The sequence below is a fragment of the Tetrahymena thermophila genome (genome assembly GCF_000189635.1).
Source record: "Tetrahymena thermophila SB210 genomic scaffold scf_8254636, whole genome shotgun sequence".
NCBI classification, from domain to species: Eukaryota; Ciliophora; class Oligohymenophorea; order Hymenostomatida; family Tetrahymenidae; genus Tetrahymena; species Tetrahymena thermophila.
The window spans coordinates 206756-226365 of record NW_002476405.1 but is presented as its reverse complement, the minus strand read 5'-3'; the positions used below and the strand labels follow the sequence as shown (position 1 = coordinate 226365).

The window sequence follows — 19610 nt, the reverse complement described above, 5'->3', positions numbered from 1 at the left end:
TAAAATTCGAATAATTATTTATTGATGTAATTTTATTGAATACATTTGAATGTAAATATTTTTTTTACTTTTTAGAAAATTCAAAATAAATTTATTTGAAATTTAGTATGAATTCTTTTATAATATTTGAAAGCAAACTAAATAGGATGTTAGATTTTGATTAGATTTTGTATATCTTAAATTAATTAATATGAATAGAATTATTTATTTATTTATTTTAATAGATAGCTTTTATAATTTAACTAAATTAATTTTTTTATTTTAATTTTGAAGTGAATTATTTAATTAATGAATTAATTATTTTTTTAAATTTTTTTTAATCTACAATCATAATTTATTTTTCATTTTTTTGCAGAATTTTCAACTTCTTATTTTGCAAATATTAGCAATTCTATTTATTATTTGTTAAGCTATTCAGGAATTGAAATTTCACTGTTATTTTTTATTAGTCTAAAGCTATCCTACCTTTTTACGATATCTCTAGGAGTTTGATTTTGATTCTGATTTTGGGCAAGTAAAAGATCAATTTATTTTAGTAATTAATCTTCATCACATTATTCTAATTTTTCTTGCAAAGCTGTTTTGATTTAGGCTTTGGCTTTTTTAAGGTCTTTTTCAGTATTCTAAGTTATACTTTATAAGAAGGCTTTTATCTACGTTTATTCTTCTGTTATTTATGTTTAAGAAAGACTGAATGTTGACTTTCTAGTTAGAGAATTTTTAATTTTTTCTATAGCTTACTATTGTGCATTTTCAGGTAAGTGAGTTATTTTTGTTTTTACTTCATCCGTTGTCATATACTTATTTAATGCTTCTTCGTCTTCAAATCCTTCCTACTCAAATATTTCTAGGAATTCTAATTCTTTTTCCAAGATTTTCTCAGCAATCAACAATGGCTTAAGCTCTTGAGTTTCATTGCTTGTTAATCTTTCATTTAAGACTTAAGTAATTTCCATCCATTTTTCCTTTATTTTTTCATCAGTGAATTTAAATGAATTAATTTTTCTCTCATAATTTTCCTTTTTCTAAGGCCATGCTTTCTTCAAGTCTTCAAACTTAAGGTCTATTTCCCTCTTAAGTCTAATATTCAAAAATTTGTCTTGAGCTTCATCAGAGAAAAGGTTAAAGTCTACACAAACCACAGCAAATTTATTGAAAGTTAAATTGGGCTCTCCTTCCTCAAAGATGTCAGCATTTTCATTAAATATTTCTGTCAAAATCTCCTCATTGTAATTATCGGCTTCAATGTTTCTGTTAAGAATCAAGAATTCCTCTAAATTACAAATTCCATTACCATCCAAATCACTAGCATCTGGTTATTAAAAGTAACATGTTATTTAAAAATTAATTAATAAAATAAATTTTTATACTGAAAGCATTAATGACATAAGTCTTGGCTCTGTTTACTAGCATTCTATACTTACTTAGCATTTTGTGAACAAAAACATCAAAATCTGTAACTTGAACATTTGGATATCTAGGATCATTTTCTTTCAACTGATCTACCTCTTTCTTAAATTCAGTAGTTTCCTCTGTTGTGAATCTGGCATCAGCAAAGTTTCCTAAAATAAAAAGAATTTTATTTTAATTATTTAAAAAAATGTAATTATATATATAGATTAAAATAAATTAATGACAACTAAAATATTTCAAAGATGAATCAAAATTACCATTTTTAAAAATCAATAAAAAAACTTTAAATTTTAAATAAGTTTTTTAAATGTTAATTTTAAAAAATCTTTTGTTAAAAAAGCAATAAATTTAATTTAGAAATTAGAAATTAGAAATAAATTATTTTAAATGAATAGAACTTAAAGAAATGACTAATGAGCTTTAAATGAATGAATTTATTTTCATCATCCAAAAAAAAAAAATAAGAATATGAAATATAAATTTAAAGTAGTAAAAAAAATTACCAACAAAAGCAGCAACTTTGATGTAGGGAACGTAGTATTTAGTTTCAGATTCAGAAATTTCTAGATCCTTTCCTATATTACACTAGTTCTAGATGTAATCTAAAGTTTCTATGTATTTATTGAATTCGTCTAAAGTGAAATTTAAGTTTTTTTACTCTAGAATTCCTAGGAAACGAGCAAACATGTTTATCCTAAATATTTGCATGTATCTTTTTAAACTAAGAATAAATATAATAAATTTCTGATCAACTATTTTCTTGAGACCGAAAATCTTAGTGAGGAAGATATAAGAAAAGTTAGAACAAGAAATTTCCTTAAATCTAGGGTTTTCTTATACTTATTTAATACGATCCTAATAGATCAAATTGATCTGCTTGAGAATTGTAGAAACAGGCATGAAATTCTTAAATTTGTTGTATTTTTTATTCTAAAGTTTATCAATAATAATTTATCCAAGATCTGTCTAATATTATTTATCGAAATCAATAATTGCTCTTTATCCAAGCTTTGGAGCATTTGATTGAATGTAATTATTAGGACTTCCATCTATTTTTTATATGAATAATTAAATGATTAATGATATCATTCAGTAACTTTAATAAAAAATTACATTTTATAATTTTAATAACAAATAAATATTTATTTTTTGAATAAATTACCTTGATTAAATTTCTTTTTATAAACAAGATGCTGGTAATTTTTCCACTTGTCAGGTATTTCTTGGGCTTTCTTTTTTCTCTTTTTTTCTTCTTCCTCTTCTTCCTTCCTTTTTCTCTCAAGTTCTTGCAACCTTTTTTGCTCTTCCTCCTTTTCTTTTTTTAACTAAATTTTTATTTGACTAATTTCTTCTAAAAGTTCTTTTTCTCTAATAAAAAGTTGATTTTTTTCAATATTCATTTTTTCTAACTGCTAATTGACTAAGGCTACTTCTTGCAAACTTTCTTCATAAAGTCTTTCGAATTTATTGAATTTTCCCTTGTAAATATTAGCAGGCATTTTAAGTGGCTTGAATCCAGTAGGAACAATATCTTTTTGCAAATCCACTATATTGATTGCCTTGCCTTCTTATTCTAACATTATCTAAAATTGTTTTATTCCAGAAATTCTGAAATCAATCAGTGAATCGATTTCTTCAGAATTTATCAAAAACTCATCATATTTTTATTCCGTCAAATTCATTAAATCTGTCTAAATTTCAACACTTTCACAACCAAATTAGATTAGAGAAGCATTCACCTAAGTCTCTGCACATTCCTTTTTAACAACAGAATCTATATCTTAGAATCCGATTGCATTTAAATGATTTATATCGACCATATCGTTTTAAGCTTCATCAATTATTAATTTGCTATCTTCTGAAGAGAAACTACTAATTTCATTTTCTTCTATCTGCTCCTAAATAGCAATTTACAATATTTTTTTATTAATATCCACATTCTATGTTACTCCTTGAATTCCTGATTATGAGGTAACACTATTTCTTTTAAAATCTTTCACAGTAAATTAATTAGAGCTTCTATTACTTGCTGAGCTATTTCTACGAGATTTTTATTTACTAGCTGAGCTCTGTAAATAGAGGTGGTTAAGTTAAGGAGTTGATTACTCAATGGTATGTTTACGAATATATGGCTATAATAAAGAAAATTCGTCTTTTGCATTCTTACCTTTTTTAAATTCATCAAAAGAAGTATCTGAATCACTACTAAAATTAGAAACTTCTTTGTTGTTTTTATTTAATCTAACTAAACTAGTGAATGAAGGAGCTTCTATATAACTTGCAGTTGAATTTCTTTAACTATTATTTTTATATAAAAAAACCATAAAATTTAATTAAATTTCCATATTTTATTTAATTACTTTTTTATTTATTTTTTTGAATTTAATTTCTTGTCTGATTACTGCTATTCACCTTTCTTAATCAAATTTTATATGCCCTAATTTTATTGTCTATTTTTTAAAATAAAGTATTAACAAAATTATAATTTTAAAATTTAGGGAAAAAAATTATTTTTTATTAATAAAATTTCTTTTTTACATTTTTAAAAGATAAATTTCATTTTTATTTGGCTTTTTTATTTAAATTTTAAAAAAATTACATAATTTCTTAGGCAAATTGAGGATCGCTCTCAATTTATTTGACTATCTTTCCATCTAAATTGTATTTTCTTTTTTTGAGCTTCATTCTTAATTTGAGATTGTCTTCACTTAACTTTTTAAGTTGAACTTTTAGGAACTATGAAATTGATTTGAGGTTATTTAATTGTTCATTAAGATCCTTTTCTCTATTTTGAAGTGAGGTTATTGTTTTATTTACATCAGCCTAACTAGCTAGGTATTCTTCGTTGAGCTTCTTAATTTCTGCAAATTCTGCTTCCTTTTTTAAGAAAATTCCTTCGTATACTCTTCTGGTGTTTATAACCTCATCTTTACTCTTAGATTTTTCAACTAATATTTCTTCATTAACTTCTGAAATTTACTTTTAGTAATGTTCTACGATCTTGAAAACAATTTCCTAGATTGTTTTATAAATTAATAATTTTAGAATTATTTTAAAATATTTTAAACTGTCTTAATAACAAAGTATTTTTTTATTTTTATCAAAATATAACTTACAATTTAACTTTTTAAGTTCAAATTAAGTTACTTTCATTAAAAATTAAAGTAAATTAATAAATATAGAAAAATAAAGAATGTGTTTGTTATTTTAATTACTTTTAAAAAATACCCTCTTTCAGCACAATCGAGTGTAATTTATCTTATTAACTCATTGAAAGTAATATACAGATATTTAAATTATTTTTTGCTGTCGCTTTATTAAAAGCTTTTTAATCCTGATTCGAACCACTTTTAAAGTGTGACAACTTCGTTTCTGTTTGATGGTACATCAGAATTTATGTTTGGCAGCTCCTTTTTGAGTGACTCCTCTATTTCTTCAATTCCCTAAATGTATAGTGGATTTTGCATTTTTCTTATGTTTTCAATCCATGTTTAATTGCTGTGTGTCTTTTAATTTTGAATTTACTGAGATACTGGAGAAGAAATAGTAGAAGTTTTTAATGGAGAATTAGGTTTTTATGAGCCTCTCGTAAGTAAATTTTAAGTTTAAATTGTGGAGTTTTATTAATTTGTTTATGTAGCTGTATAAGCTCTATGAAAACTTTAATTGTTAGCAGCTGCCACAGACTTAGAAGAAGAAGACTCGGAACTGTCTTTGAGTTCTTAGAAAAGTTTACTTTTAGATATGTAAGTATTGAAAGGCTTAATTTTATCAGGCTAGAGTATTTCTTGAAGCTCTCCATATGACTTTCTAGCTTTAGAACTATCCAACAATACTTTCACTTTAAGTTAATTTTGCTGAATGAGTTTCATAGTCGTTTCTGTTGGAGTTACTATTGGGGATTAGGTAGCATCACTTTAGACCTAACTACCTTTTCTATGAACAAAGTTGGTATTTAGCTGTCTGAGAGACATCTGTTTATCTTTAATCTTGGAGTAATACTCATTATTATTTGATGTTTCCAAATTAGTAGCTTGATTTTCTAATTAATTCTAATCAAATTAGTAATCGTTCTAGTGCTATTCAGATTTTACTTCATCAATATTATGGCTACCATTAGGGAAGAAAAAGTTAGCTATTTTGTTATTTTGATCTTGAGGACTTTTTAAATCCTTTTGACTGATAAAAGCCATTTTTCTAGGACTCTCTGTAATCTCTTAAACTGATTAGTTTTTAAGAGCGCTAGTCTAGTAAGAATATTCGCTTGCTAGCTAGGTTTGATTTTACTTGTTCAGAATTTAAGGAGAATTACATGAAATAGAATTTTATTGTAATGAGTTGTGGTGATTGTTCAAGTGCTTTAAGAGGTTACTCTACGTGAAAGCTACGTGCTATTATATGTGATTCGTCTATAATTATAAACTGAGTTACTGCTTTGAATTACTTCCCAAATTTGAAGTTGTTTAAGTTATTCCTACAGTTTATGCTATATTATCAATTGATTCTCTAGCACTAAGTTTCATCTAAGATTGAAAGTGTGGCAATTAACTCTTACTTTACGAATACGACTTATTATTGAACTTATTCTGCAAATCATCATAATGTTTCACTTAATTGAGCTCTTCTTTCGTGAGTATTTGTAATGTTTTTTAGCTAGGGAGAAAACTCTAGTTTGAAGAAGCATTCTTTTATGGTGTGCTACAACCCTATTACTTACTCTGCTAAAGAATTTTCTATATGATTTCGTTATTTTAGTCAACTTAATTGCCAATTTTGTTATCTTTTTTATCTTTGCTTATCATAGGTAGCTGCTATTATTTCAAAAAAGAATATATATTGTAAATATTTTATGAAGCATTGCTAAATATAATGTTTTTGTATTTAAATTAAATCATACATTAGAGTTTGGAGAGTTATTTCCAATATACTTATGAGTTATTCCTCCTTATTAAGTCATTGGCCTTTAACTTAGATCCTTCATGTTTTGGTTATTGTTGCTACCCTCTCTACTTGTTTACTTTGTGTACAATCTCTCATTTGTCTAATTAAATTTTTAATTGGGAGAATTGTTCTCTTATAAGTTTGAATGACCATGGTAAGCATCAACGCTCTTTTAAAGTCTAAATTTAATTTCTGTCTTATTTAGTGACAGTGATTTGGAACTGTTTTAATTGCTATTAATTGTATTTCCATTAGCTACTGAGTAATTACTAGGTTTAGATTCTTTTCTTTGGAGCATATAAATATCCTATTGCGAAATCCTTTTATCCTATTAAGTATTTTTCTAAAGAGATGCTGGGATATTGTTAGAGTCTCCGTTTCCAGATACTCCATGCTAAAAAGCATGATTTTGCATGCCACTGTAATTTGAAGTTATTCCTTAAATCTTTTTTAATTAATTACCAAACAAAAAGTAAATAAGCTAAGATTTTTAATTTTTTTAAAAGCAATTTAATAATAGTGAATATTAATTAACAATTAATAGTTTGTTTGCTAGTTCTATTCCAAAAAAAACAAAAAAGACAGTATTTATTTGTCAATAAATATACCTATTCATTGCATAGTAGTTTACTAAAACAAATACAGATAAATATTATCTTTGTTAGAAAAAACCATTCAATCAATCTAAATTATTTATTTATCTTTTAATATGAAAATCTTTAAAAAAACCTAATTCCAATTTTGAAAATACCTTACAAAACTGTTAAATCTCCTCATAAAAATAAGCTTATTTTTTAGAAATCCTTATGTAATTAAATGAATACCAGTTTCTTGATAAAAAAGAGCTATCAAACACTGTGAATAAGTTTAGTTCTACGACTAATTTAATTTTTCTGTAACTTTATCCATAAAAATATATAAAAATATGAATGGACTTTTAAAAGCATTTATCTATATATCTATCAATAGTTTAATTTATCAAAATTACAATTACGCTTGTAATCACTAACTAATTTAGGATAATTAATTTGGACCAATCTTTTTTAATTCTTTTTATAGTAAATTAAAGTTAAATTTTGTTTACCATCATATTTTACCAAAAATAATGAGTCTTCAATTAAACTAATTTTTTTAAATTAATTTCAAAAAATACTTAAATAAATATGTTTATTATTTTGATTTCAAAAATAGAAAATAAATAAATAAATTAAATTTTAAAATTTTCAAAAAAATTATTCTGAAAAAATGAAATACTGTTAAATTATATTTTCCATTTTAATAAAAATGTAAACAAAAATTTATTTGTTTTATTTAAAAAAATTTTAATTTAATTTTTTAATTTATAAAAAGATAAATATTTTATCTAAATCTTGATAAAACTGACAAATTCATGTTTTAGACATTAAAATAATCTTAAAAAGTAATTTTAAGTTTAAAGTTATCATAAAATAAATGACATCTTAAATAAATTTCAAACAATTATATTCAAATCAGATGTATGCATAAATTGATGGATGAATTGATTGATTAATTGATTTACACTAACTAAAAAATAAAATCAATATTTTTTTAAATTTATCTTTATTTTTATTTAATTAAATATAAAAAGCAAAACTTTTTTTTAATCTTTCATAAAAAAACTATGTTTACATTATTATTATTGTTGTTGTTGTTATTATTGTTAATTAGATTGATAATTAAATTGCTATTGCTGTTGATATTTTGTTATTAGTTTTATTAGTTATTAGCATTCATGTTGTTTAAATTTTCCATTATATTATTATGAATGTCTAGTCTTTGGAGTAACTAACCTTAGAAAAACTGTATCTTAACAAATTTAGCGTACTCATAAATCATTTTTGGGACTGCACCTTGCTTGATAGAATAAATTAAGAGCATCCATAATATGGAAATGGCTGGCCCTATATGAAATACTGTATCTTATTCAGTAAAATTCATGATGTATGAGGTAAGAATGATTAGTGTTAAGAAACAAATTAATGTCCACTATAGCGTTAAGACATAATTTGCTAAAAATAAGAAACTAAAAATTCCATATTCTGTTTAATTCAATATATTTTCGGCTGTTTGGGTTAATACTTGATAGATAAATGTGTGAATTATAAATATGTAAACATTGATATCTACCATCAAATCGTAAAATCCTTGTATTTATGGTCCTATTGTTTCTTGCTAATGAGTAGAGTATAACTAATTTAGATTTACAAATTGGTAGATAAATAATACAAAACATATTCCAATTTGCTCAGCTGTTACTAGCTGATACGTTTGCTATTATTTTTGTTAAATCGAAGACACATATTCTGGTGGATCTGGATAGTTTCTTGGGAAATCTAGTTTATATTAAGAAAATAACTCTATTTAATGTTGTTACATTTACTATTAATCTGTAGATGGTAATCGATAAAGTTTCGTGAGTGCTCTTTTTATAAAAAGAGTGCAAAATAGTGGAATAATTGTGATTATAATTATTGGAGTCAATATTTTTTCTATGTTAGTAGAATCACCAGTCAAAAGCTGGCCAGTTAGATAGAATTTGTATGTCATAATATAAGTTGTGTAGTGTAAGAATATAAAAATATATGGAAGTCTGCTCTGATGTTCATGGGATATCCCAAAATAAGGAGAGCAGCCAAGAGTGAGCAAAGCGAGAATTATAAATAAGCTAAACATCTAAAGTGTTCTTTATTAGTCAATTGCTATCCATAAGTACTATTCATGTCCGTATTCTACATCAAGGGATGGTGGTGATAATTACTAAAAAGGTGGTGCCCACTTGTACATTTTCATGTGGTAGACAATTTAAATTAAGAAATAAATGAGTGTAAGAGGTTAACAGCATTATTTAAGTTTTACATATATTTCAGTAAGAGAAACAAATGCATTTTCCTTTTCATGATCGTTTAGGGGAATTACTAAAAAGTAAATTCTATTAAAAACAGCAGGAAGTGTGATATCAAACTCCCCATAAAACCTTTTTATAGTAAAATGGACATATTAGCTAAGCATGAGAAGAGTTACTGCCATTCTAGACCATCTTAGATCAAAATATCTCTTTTATAAGATGCCATTAATAATAAAAATAATCATCAGTAATGAAATTGAAAAAAACCCAAAGTAGTTTATGAATCTTAGCTATTTCCAATTAAATTTTGAGTATCTTAGAGCTTTGAAGAACTGAAAACAATAGCATAAAGACATAACAGAGTAAAATAATAGCGAAGAATAAGTAAATGCTTGTTAAATGTTCTAATTTTAGTAAATTATCTGGTTATTTTCAAATGCTATTGCTGTCAGACAACCAAAAATAAGTGGCGGATTTACGAATATATTAAAAAATAAGCTTATTTCTTCTTTTAATTATTGTTCTGTCAAAGGAGGTGGAGCTACATTTTATTAGACAAAATTTCCTTAATCTTATTACCCTTACTCCTCTGATTAATCCCCATTTTCCTACTATTCACTATACAAACTTCCTCCATCCTGAGAATAATTCTCTATCTACTACTATTGTTATTGTTATTATTACTAGTTTCTCTGTTAATTCATTTGATAATTAGGATTCATACTTTCTCAAGCTTACTAAATTAAACACCTAAAATGTCTCCTTGCCTATTTTAACTACTTAAGCTAAATTATAAATGAATAAATCTATTTTATACAACTTTGCTTAAAACTAAACTACTAAATAACTAATTAACTTTTCAAATCAAAAATATATTCTTTTTTTTTATTTTTCTACTTAAAAATAGATTAATAATATCAATTAAAAAACAAATAAGTAAAAAATAAGAATGTTATCCTTTGAAAAAATCAAACTAATAAACAAAAAATTAATTTCCAATAATATTCCTAAAAAGCCTGATTCATTTAAAAATCATCTATCAAACAAAAGATTTTTTTGAATTGCAAAAAACACTTTTTGAAAAAAGAACTCTTTTATGAAATTATTAATGTTTTATATGCCATAAATTCTATTATATTAGCACACACTAAAAAATAATCAGACATTACATTATATACAACTAAATTATTTATTTTTTAATTATTTTATTGGATATCCTGGAACATATATATGATTATTTATGCTTTATGTTTTTATTGAAACTCAAAAAATAAAAAAGTTGAATCAGACAGATTTTTAGAAACTTAATAAAAAACTGAATTAGATTTTTTATTATGATACTAACTTACTTTTTCTCAATATTAGTAAAAAAATTAAAATTAAAAATTAAAGAATTAATAGTGAAAAATTTAATCTTATTAAACCATATAATTTCTAAATAAATAAAATTATTTTTTAAATAATTATGTTAATTTTTAATTACTAAATAATTTTATTTAAGCTTATCAATTTTGTGTTTTTTTAATATCAATAATTCTTAGAAAAGTATTTGGCTACTATATTTTTCTATTTTTAATATTTTTAGATAATTTTAATCTATCAAAAAGAGATATTTTAAAAAACTAATCTGTTAATTTTGAGCATATTACTTCTTAATTTTGATTCTGACTTTTAATTAATATAATTTTTCCTTTTAATATTTTCATAAATTAAAAAATTTATACAAGCAAATTAAAAAAAGATGTTTAAAATAAAAATCATTTTACTTTCTATTTAAAATAATTAATACAAAATATTAAGTAAATATTTACCATAAATTGAGTTCAAAACATTAGAGATTAATTAAATTTTTCAAAGCTGCTATAAAATTTGTTATTTCATCATTACTAATTTCGTTTTTTCTTGAAATATATAAATAAAAATGTGAAAATAAAGAAAAATAATATTAAAGAAGAATCAACAATTTACAATAAATTCATAAACTAAAGGTATTAATAAGCATTTTAAAAAATAAAAAAGTATACATAATTTTTTGAATGATTTAGTAATATTTATTTATTATTTGAATTTTTAAAACCAATAAATATAATAATATTTTACGATAAGTCAAGTGATAAACTATAGATACTGCTGCTTTTTGCTAAACAAGAAATTAAATTTTATGCTCCAAAATCAGTAATTTAATTGCCACTTTTAAATGTATTTAAAATAAATAAAATACAATAAAGAGTTAAAAAAATTAATTTAATTTAAATCATAAAATTATTGTTTGAAAGAAAGTAAATTAATTTTTATATGTGTGTGTGTTTAAATTATTTTAATCTTCTTTATTTCTCATATTAAGAGTAAATTTAAAATGTTAAATATAACTTAAATAACATAGTTATTACTATAGATAGAGTTTCAAACTTTAGAGATTAGCGCATTTTGATAATGCTAAACCCATACCTTAAGCACCTTTATCACCAATCAACTCTTGTTATCTTTTTGTTTTTTAATTGAAAATAAAAAATTAATAAAATAAATATATATAAAATACAGGTATATTTCTAATTTTGAGAGATTAGCTAAATTTTGCAATCCAGAGCACATATCTATAACACCCTATTCTCCAATTTGATTCCCACTTTTAAAATTAATAAATTAATGTAATTTTATTTATAGATTTAAAATAAAAAGAAAAATATGGAAAAAATATATACAGTAAATGCTCGTTAATTAAGGCATATTTTAATTATGGCATTTTTTTCTTAAATTTTTTATATGGCACTTTTTTTTGGGCAAAAGATACTTAGGGAATGCCTTAATTAATGAGCATTTACAGTATATAGAACCCAAACTTATTTATCAATGAATGAAAAAGAAGAAAAATTGAAGAAGGAAAAAAATAAATAAATAAATATGTTTATATATACTCTTGCTTAATTATTTGCATAAAGCATTAATAAATAATTATTTTGTTATTACAAGAGGTTTAGGTTTAAAGTTTAGATATTAGTGAGCTATTCTATAGCATTCTTAAAATTAGATGCTCCCTTTGCTCCCATTTAATTATATCTATTATTATATTAATATAATTCTATTAATTAAAATCAAAAAAAATTAATCTATCTATTTTCATTATATTTTTCTTAAACTTTATCAAAATCTTTTACCTAAAGAAAATTTCTAAATGAAGAAGACTTTTGCATTTTGCTAATGCAAAAACAAAGGCTTGTGCACCTTTTTCACACAATTTATTATTACTTTTAAATATATTGTTAAATTTAATCAAAAATAAAATAAATAGCAACAAAAGAAAGATTAGGACTATTTATTTTTTAATTTTCCTAATCCAAAAATTTAGAGTAAATGAAAATAAAAAAAATATTTTTACGAAAGGTTAATTATTAATTTTTAGAGAGATTAACATCTTGCTAAAGAAGAACCTAGAGCTAAAGCACCCTCTTCACCAAGGTTATTGGCACTTTTAATAAACAATATAACATTTTTTCAATTAAATATAAAAAAGTTTATTTGAGGATTAAGATATAAGAAATTCAATATCATATTAATTAAAATTATTCAAAGAGCAAGCTTAATTACCTACTTACTTACTTACTTCTTTTGTATCTTTACTTTAACAATTTATTAAAATATAAAATAAAAAAAATAAATTCTATACCAAATGTCCAGACTTAAATATTACAGGCTCTTAATACTTGTTAATGCAGAACCTAAACAAGATGCAAGAAATCCATCAATTTCATTAAATCTTTATAAATTAATTTTAACTCATTTTAAAAATTATCAATTAGTAAAATTTATTTTAAAAAGTTTAAGTTGAAAATTATTAAAGCAATAAAGTATGTTAATGTATAATAACAATCATAAAATCTTTTATCATAGTTATCTTTAAGTAATTTATTAAATCGAACAGTTAGAGTAATTTTACTAGACATCAATTATCAAATTTGAGAGTTGACTACACTTTGCGAATGCTGAGCTTAAATCTGATATTTTTTTTTCAGATAGCTATTAATTTCTTTTATTAAGATTGATAAATTAGGCAGCATATTAAGAAAAATTTTTACTATAGTATTATATCAAGGTTGGTGTGAGATGATAATAACGAACTTAAAAACTTTTTTTATTTTATAAACTTATTTTTTTATTCACAAAGAAAGAAATTAAGAATTACTTATTCTAGGCTATTAAAATATTAAGTTTATTTTATCATTTTTTTCTACTTAAAAATAAATTTAATTATTTTTTAGTCAAATCTTTATTAATTAATTCAAATAATTTCTTTTATAATAAGTATATTTAGTACATTTTATTAAACCTAATTAAGGTATGATTTTTTTATCTATATTTCAATACTCTTTTTAATAATCAATAAACCAGAACATATTATTTTATGTAAATTGTTTATTTGTATTAAAAAACCCAAAAAAAATTAGTATAGCTACAAGTCTGGAAATTATATTGATTTAATTTATTTTTACAATATATTGTTTAAAAAGAGGGTGAAAACAATTTTTTATATTTTATTAAGTTTTTACCTATTTTCATAAAAAAATTATTTTTTTAGTAATCAATTAAAATGAATTTAAAATAGTGTAAAATTATGCAATTATTTGATGTTTGTTTTTGTTGAATTTGATATCATAAATTTCTAAATAAGTATGAAATAGATAGATATGAATAATTTAGCTTTAAATCAAAAATTAATTCAATTTGCTTGATGATTAAAATCCAACCAATATTTTATTAAGAGTGAACATATGTATCATTCATTTAGAATAACTAAAGTTTTGACAAAAATATATTTATGGTCATTGAATTATTTATAAATTTTTTTATTAAACTGATAATTTGACAAAGAACATTTATATGTTAATTAATGATTTATAGTTACTATATATTTTAAGAGATCTGTTAATATAGTGTTTTAGTATCTTAAATAATCAAATTCAATTATTTTATTAAAAAATAATCAATAGATTAATAACAGATACATACATACAAAATAATTATTTACAGATTTTACCAAATATAAAGTAAGTATTTGTGTGCTATTTGTATCAGCTAGAGTTATTTTAACAAATATTTTAAAATATAAGATTGATTATAACTGAATTCACTGTTTTACTTCTTTGTAGGAGCATTTACTAGATTATAATGTAGAATATTTTACCTGAAATAAAGAATCAAAGTTTAATTGGATTTCAAAATAAAATAATAAATGATATTAAACCTTAAAGTAGTTATTAACCTTAAAGGTAAGCTTAGAAGAATTTTAATTATCCATCGCAATCTAAACAACTTAAAATAGACGAATTTCAATCTTCCTCCATGAAGAATGGTCAAAAGTTATCATTAGGCAATATAAAAGATTAATAATTTTAAGAAGAAATTAATGATCTAATGTAGATATAAGCTTAATAAGAATAAAGGGCAGCAAGAAACATAGAAAAGCACTTTAAAAAGGTAATCCCTAATGCCTAACATAAGCCAAGAAATTTGTCAGAAAGTTCTGGAGTTGGAAGACTGAATATAAATTAGTAAAACAACCAAAATATGCAAAATTACTAAAATATTGATCTAAATTCAGATGAGATAGGTCTATTTGTCCCAACAAATATTGAAAAGCTTAAGGGCTCAATCAAAAATGATATTCTTGGAGCAAATAAGAAAGAGCAGAGTTAAAATAAAAAGATAAAGGAATAACAAAGAAGTTTTACATCTAACTAAAAGCAATAAAAATCCAACAATCTTTAAAAATCTGTTATAATTCAAGAGTAACAATAATAGCCATAACCAAATAGTTTAAAGAATCACAAAGATTTCATTCTCAAAAGACAAAGAATTAGAGGGCCTCAAGGAGTTAATATAAAAGTAGTTGAAATGTGGATCAACGATACTATTTGTGAAGCCGAGAGCGAAGTTCAACCTAACCAAACTAAGTTAAATTCACCATAAAAAAAGCAAAATGACTAAAAAGAAATTTTAAAAAATTTTGGACTTGATAGAAAATCTTTGCAAAATAAAGGAGTTTCAAAAGAAAATATAGACAGAATATACAGATCTCTATTTGTTTATAGTTTTGGTTTCTATGAAATGATATAGGATATTTTTGCTCACATTTAAGATTCTGCCTAAACAATAGCAAGTGTTTGGAAAATATATGGAATTTTACTTGAATATTGCTCAAGAACGGATTTTGTAAACACTGTTACCTAATTAGAAAAAGAGAAGACAGCAATTGTAGATAATCTCGAAGAATAAATTGAGTCAAAACAAAAGTAATTTGATGAACTAGAAGTTATTGAAAAAGAAAAAAGGGAAATCTTGGAACAGTAAATTCTATCTCTTAAGCAAGAAAAAGTATTCAATTCTTTAAATAAAATTATTCGAAAAATTAAATTTAAATTTGGCATAACAGCTTTTAAGTATAAATCAAAAAACATTTTTATTTGATTCAGAGCAAAAAAAAGAAGTTTAAAAAAATTTTAGAAATTTAATATATTTTTTTAATTGAATTAAAGCAAAACATACTGACAGAAAAATTTTAATTAGAAGAAGACTTTAAATAGGCTGATCAGGCTTTTAATGAAGAAGTTGGCTTAAGATTATAATTCGAACATAAAATAAATGAATTACATAGTATTCATAGAGAATTGTTGATGAAACACAACAGGTTGATAGACGATTACGATTCTCTTAAAATTGATCATGAAATTCTAAAGAATGATAATGAAAACAATAATAAACTGATTAACACTCTTAAAGTATTAGAACAAAAAAAAAGTGATGAATGTAGGGATTTTTAGAGAAAAGTCAATGAAATTACAGTGCAATTTGAGAAGCTCAAAGAAAGAGCAGTTCAAGCTGAGAGTGAGCTTTAGCATAAAAATAGAGGAGCTGATAAATATGAAGGTCTTTTGAATGTAAATTATTTATTTGTTAAAAGGGTATTGATTTTTTATCATAGTAATTTTTTAAATAAAATAGGAAGAATAAAGAATCAATGAAGACTTGAGATTCTAGATTAAAAATATGCAAGAAAAAATAGATTTATAGCAAAAAAATGAAGACATTTACAAAAGAAGAATAGAAGAGCTGAAAGGAGAGCAGAAATATTTTAATAAGTAGATTGATGATCGAAGTGAGCAGTTTGAAAAGTTACAATAAAAAGTATATGACTTAGAAAAACAAATTATTGATTAAAAATCCACTGTTTAGTTGCAGTAAGAAAGCTATGCTTAGATAAAAGCATAGTGTGAGCAATATGAAAACCAAATCTTAGAAATTCAGTAACAATTATAAATGAATAATATGTTTTACATAATATATTTATATAAAGAGGTGAAAAGAAGAAAGTTGAATAAGAATATGAATATTGTATTAATAGAAATGAGCTCTTAACCACAGATCTAGAAGCTTTATAGAAACTAATAAAAGACATGAAGGTAGGAAGAATTGAGTTAGAAGAGGAATATATTAAATGTAAATTAAGATTGAATAATTCATTAGATACCATAAAAGCTAAAAATGAGCTATGTAAAGATTTAGAGGTAATAAATTATTTTATTTATAGTTAAATTTATTTGATGTTGATATTTTTCAAATAAATTCTTGTAATTAATGAGTAACTACAATATTTAAACACTTTAAAAAAATATTTAATAGATTAAAATGGAAACATATGAATAAAATCACTTGAAATTAACTGTTGAATTTTAAACATACCAAAATATGGCAACAAAGGAACAAGATAATTTAAAGTAAAAGATTAGTAAGTTAGAAAGAGAACTCAAGTAAAAAGTGCATGAATTGGAAGTTGAAAAGAAACAAAACGAATTTAGTAATTAGAAAATAGAACAAAGCAATGAATAATTAGAGTAATTAAGAAAAAATATTCTTGAAATTACGGCTTAGCAAAGAGATGATAAATTTGCGCTTAACAATCAGTCAAATTAGATTAATCAAATGACAAGTGTAATTGAATCTGAAAAGTCTAGAAATACTGATTTAATCAGGTAGGTGACTTCATTAACTTCGACAAATGAGAATCTATAAAGAGAGACAAAAAGTCAAAAAGTAGTTATCAGAGAGCTTCAAGACAATCATGCAACAGATATTGAATAATTAAAGATTTTGTAAGTATTTCAAAATCATTAATAAAAATAATCAATGAATGCTATTTTTAAATGAAATTAAAAAATTTTTAAATAATTTATTGTTTTAATTATTATTAATAGACACAAAAAAGAAATGGACAGGTATGTTAATATTGAATATAAAATACATCAGATGACATATGAAGATGTTTTAAGCAGATTTTCTATGATGGAACAAGAAAAAATCAGGATAGAACAATATAATATTTAATTGGAGAAAGATTTGTTGTAAATACAAGAAGAGTTTAAAGATTTATGTGAAAAATTCGATCTAAAAACAAAAACATTGGAATAAACCAGATAAATTTTATCTAGAGTAAAGAAATTCTCTCTATAATTGTTAACTAATTACATTAACTCTGATAGAAAAGCTGACTAACTTGATAAATAGCTAAGAGAAACTAAAACCAAGCTGGCTTAGTAATTTTTATGTTAAAAGTTTGTTTTAATAATTTATTTTAAATAAAATAGAAATGAAAAATAGTACAAATAAGACAGAGAATTGTTAGTTAAGTTAAGTGAAACAACAGAAAACAAATTAAAAGCAGAAATTAATTAATATAAAAAAGATATTAAAGAAATGGAAAATTTGGTTAATTAGAAGCTTGAGTAAATAAAACAACTTTAAGAATCCATGCAATTAATTGAATAAATGAAAGCCTAGCAGCAATAGTAGATGTAATAAATGATGTAGAAACCTTTAACTAATGAATAAAGAAAGTCATTAGCTGCAATTAATTAGGTTTAAATGCAACAAAAGCAATAAATAGATGAATTAAGAAACTCTTTTGGAGTTTAGAATCAACTTGGAATAACTGATTAACAATAAACATAATTTAAATAATAATAAGTTAATAGCTAGTAAATTAACTAATCAGCTAACTTTTAACAATAAAATTTGTTGAATGTCCCCACAGAAGACATTTAAAAAAATAATTTTATTGATTAAAAATTAAATTAAACATAAATACCATAATAATTTTAATAAAATTAGCAAAATTAATTGCAACAATAACCTCCATTAAAACCAAATCAACTACCAAATTTATAATAAGATTTAATAAAAGATAAAACAAAATTAGAACCATAAAACAAAGTGATAAATTAAGCTTAAAAAGTAATTTTAAATTATTTCAATAAATTTTCATGGAAATTTTATAAAATTATTGAATAAAATCCAAATTATTAAACAAAAATTATTTAAATAATTGAAAGTTCTTTGATTTTAAATTAATTTTAAGAAATATAAATTTATTTTTATTTTATCAAAATGATAAAAGATTAATAAAATTTTTGGATTTTTATTAATTTGGATTTTCAACAAAATTTTCTTTAATAAATTTAATATCATTTTGAGTAATTATTAATAATTTTATAATTTATTTTTAGGGATAAAATATTTATTAGTCAGAGGCAAATTAAGCAAAAGACAATTAGATGAATAATTAGAATTAGTTTAATTAGACTGATTAGAAGTAAGCTAGATTATAAAATAATCAATAACTAGATGCTTTATAATAATAATTACAGTAACAACAAAGGCAATTAAAATAAAATTATTTAGGAGAATAGTAGAATATTTCTAAACAATAAAAAGATAAAATAAACAAGATTCAATAAAATAACTCTTTTAGCTATTCAGTTGAGGATCAATAATAATACTAACCAGTTAATGGTAGTATATTTCCAAATAATAATAATGAAAGCTATAATTTAAGACTTGCATCTGAAAACATATTCGATTCTACTAATCAACAATTTGTTCCTTATCATTTATCAGATTTTGCAAGAATTAACTATTCTACAAACTACAACAACAGAACATTTTCAGATGCAGATTCTAATGCCTTTTAACAGTAGCATTAGACTAATTAATTCTCAAACTAGAAAAAACCCGCATAGACTCATTACACTGGAGGTGCATATAGACTTACATAAGATCATTCCAAATTTATTCAAGGGTATTATTTTATTAAAAAATATTTATCATTCATTCTAAATTTATATATTTAAAGTTAAGTTGCAAAGAAATTAAAGCAGTAAGCAAAAGAAAACAAGGAATTTGGTAAGCTTTTTAGATTAGCATCAGATCACTATGACAATAGTTAAAGTTGAGAAAGTTATCAAATAGAAATAAATAAAGATATTTCAATAGTGATTTTAAATAACAATTTTGTATAATTATTATAATTTAAATTAGATTTTAAATTACTTAATTAAAAATT

The 19610-nt window shown here is 22.9% G+C and overlaps 4 protein-coding genes across 4 annotated transcripts; 1 reads left to right on the top strand and 3 right to left on the bottom strand. All coding sequences in view use genetic code 6, as the record gives it.

The window, feature by feature from the left end:
• Positions 1 to 341: 341 nt before the first annotated feature.
• TTHERM_00490590 (hypothetical protein) lies at positions 342 to 6868 on the bottom strand (the record flags this gene model as incomplete). Its single annotated transcript, XM_001016836.3, has 8 exons — positions 6311 to 6868; positions 4629 to 6224; positions 4013 to 4428; positions 3774 to 3863; positions 2576 to 3711; positions 1917 to 2462; positions 1371 to 1562; positions 342 to 1312 (listed from the first exon to the last, which is right to left on the bottom strand). Exons 1-8 carry the CDS (start codon positions 6767 to 6769, stop codon positions 342 to 344), a joined length of 5406 nt encoding a protein of 1801 aa, XP_001016836.3. The 5' UTR covers positions 6770 to 6868.
• Positions 6869 to 7983: 1115 nt separating this feature from the next.
• TTHERM_00490580 (transmembrane protein, putative) lies at positions 7984 to 9942 on the bottom strand (the record flags this gene model as incomplete). Its single annotated transcript, XM_001016835.2, has 1 exon — positions 7984 to 9942. The coding sequence occupies one exon, from the start codon at positions 9940 to 9942 to the stop codon at positions 7984 to 7986; it is 1959 nt and encodes a 652-aa protein (XP_001016835.2).
• Positions 9943 to 10819: 877 nt separating this feature from the next.
• On the bottom strand, positions 10820 to 13439 carry TTHERM_000490579 (hypothetical protein; the record flags this gene model as incomplete). The annotated part of the gene is made up of 12 exons (XM_012797803.1): positions 10820 to 10910; positions 11032 to 11121; positions 11321 to 11410; positions 11611 to 11703; positions 11760 to 11846; positions 12188 to 12277; positions 12376 to 12465; positions 12597 to 12686; positions 12885 to 12974; positions 13155 to 13244; positions 13294 to 13343; positions 13401 to 13439. The coding sequence occupies 12 exons, from the start codon at positions 13437 to 13439 to the stop codon at positions 10820 to 10822; spliced, it is 990 nt and encodes a 329-aa protein (XP_012653257.1).
• A 656-nt stretch (positions 13440 to 14095) lies between these two features.
• TTHERM_00490570 (hypothetical protein) lies at positions 14096 to 19500 on the top strand (the record flags this gene model as incomplete). Its single annotated transcript, XM_001016834.2, has 10 exons — positions 14096 to 14262; positions 14326 to 15589; positions 15751 to 16152; positions 16217 to 16518; positions 16569 to 16779; positions 16895 to 17364; positions 17467 to 17805; positions 17857 to 18502; positions 18775 to 19346; positions 19401 to 19500. The coding sequence occupies 10 exons, from the start codon at positions 14096 to 14098 to the stop codon at positions 19498 to 19500; spliced, it is 4473 nt and encodes a 1490-aa protein (XP_001016834.2).
• Positions 19501 to 19610: the final 110 nt, after the last annotated feature.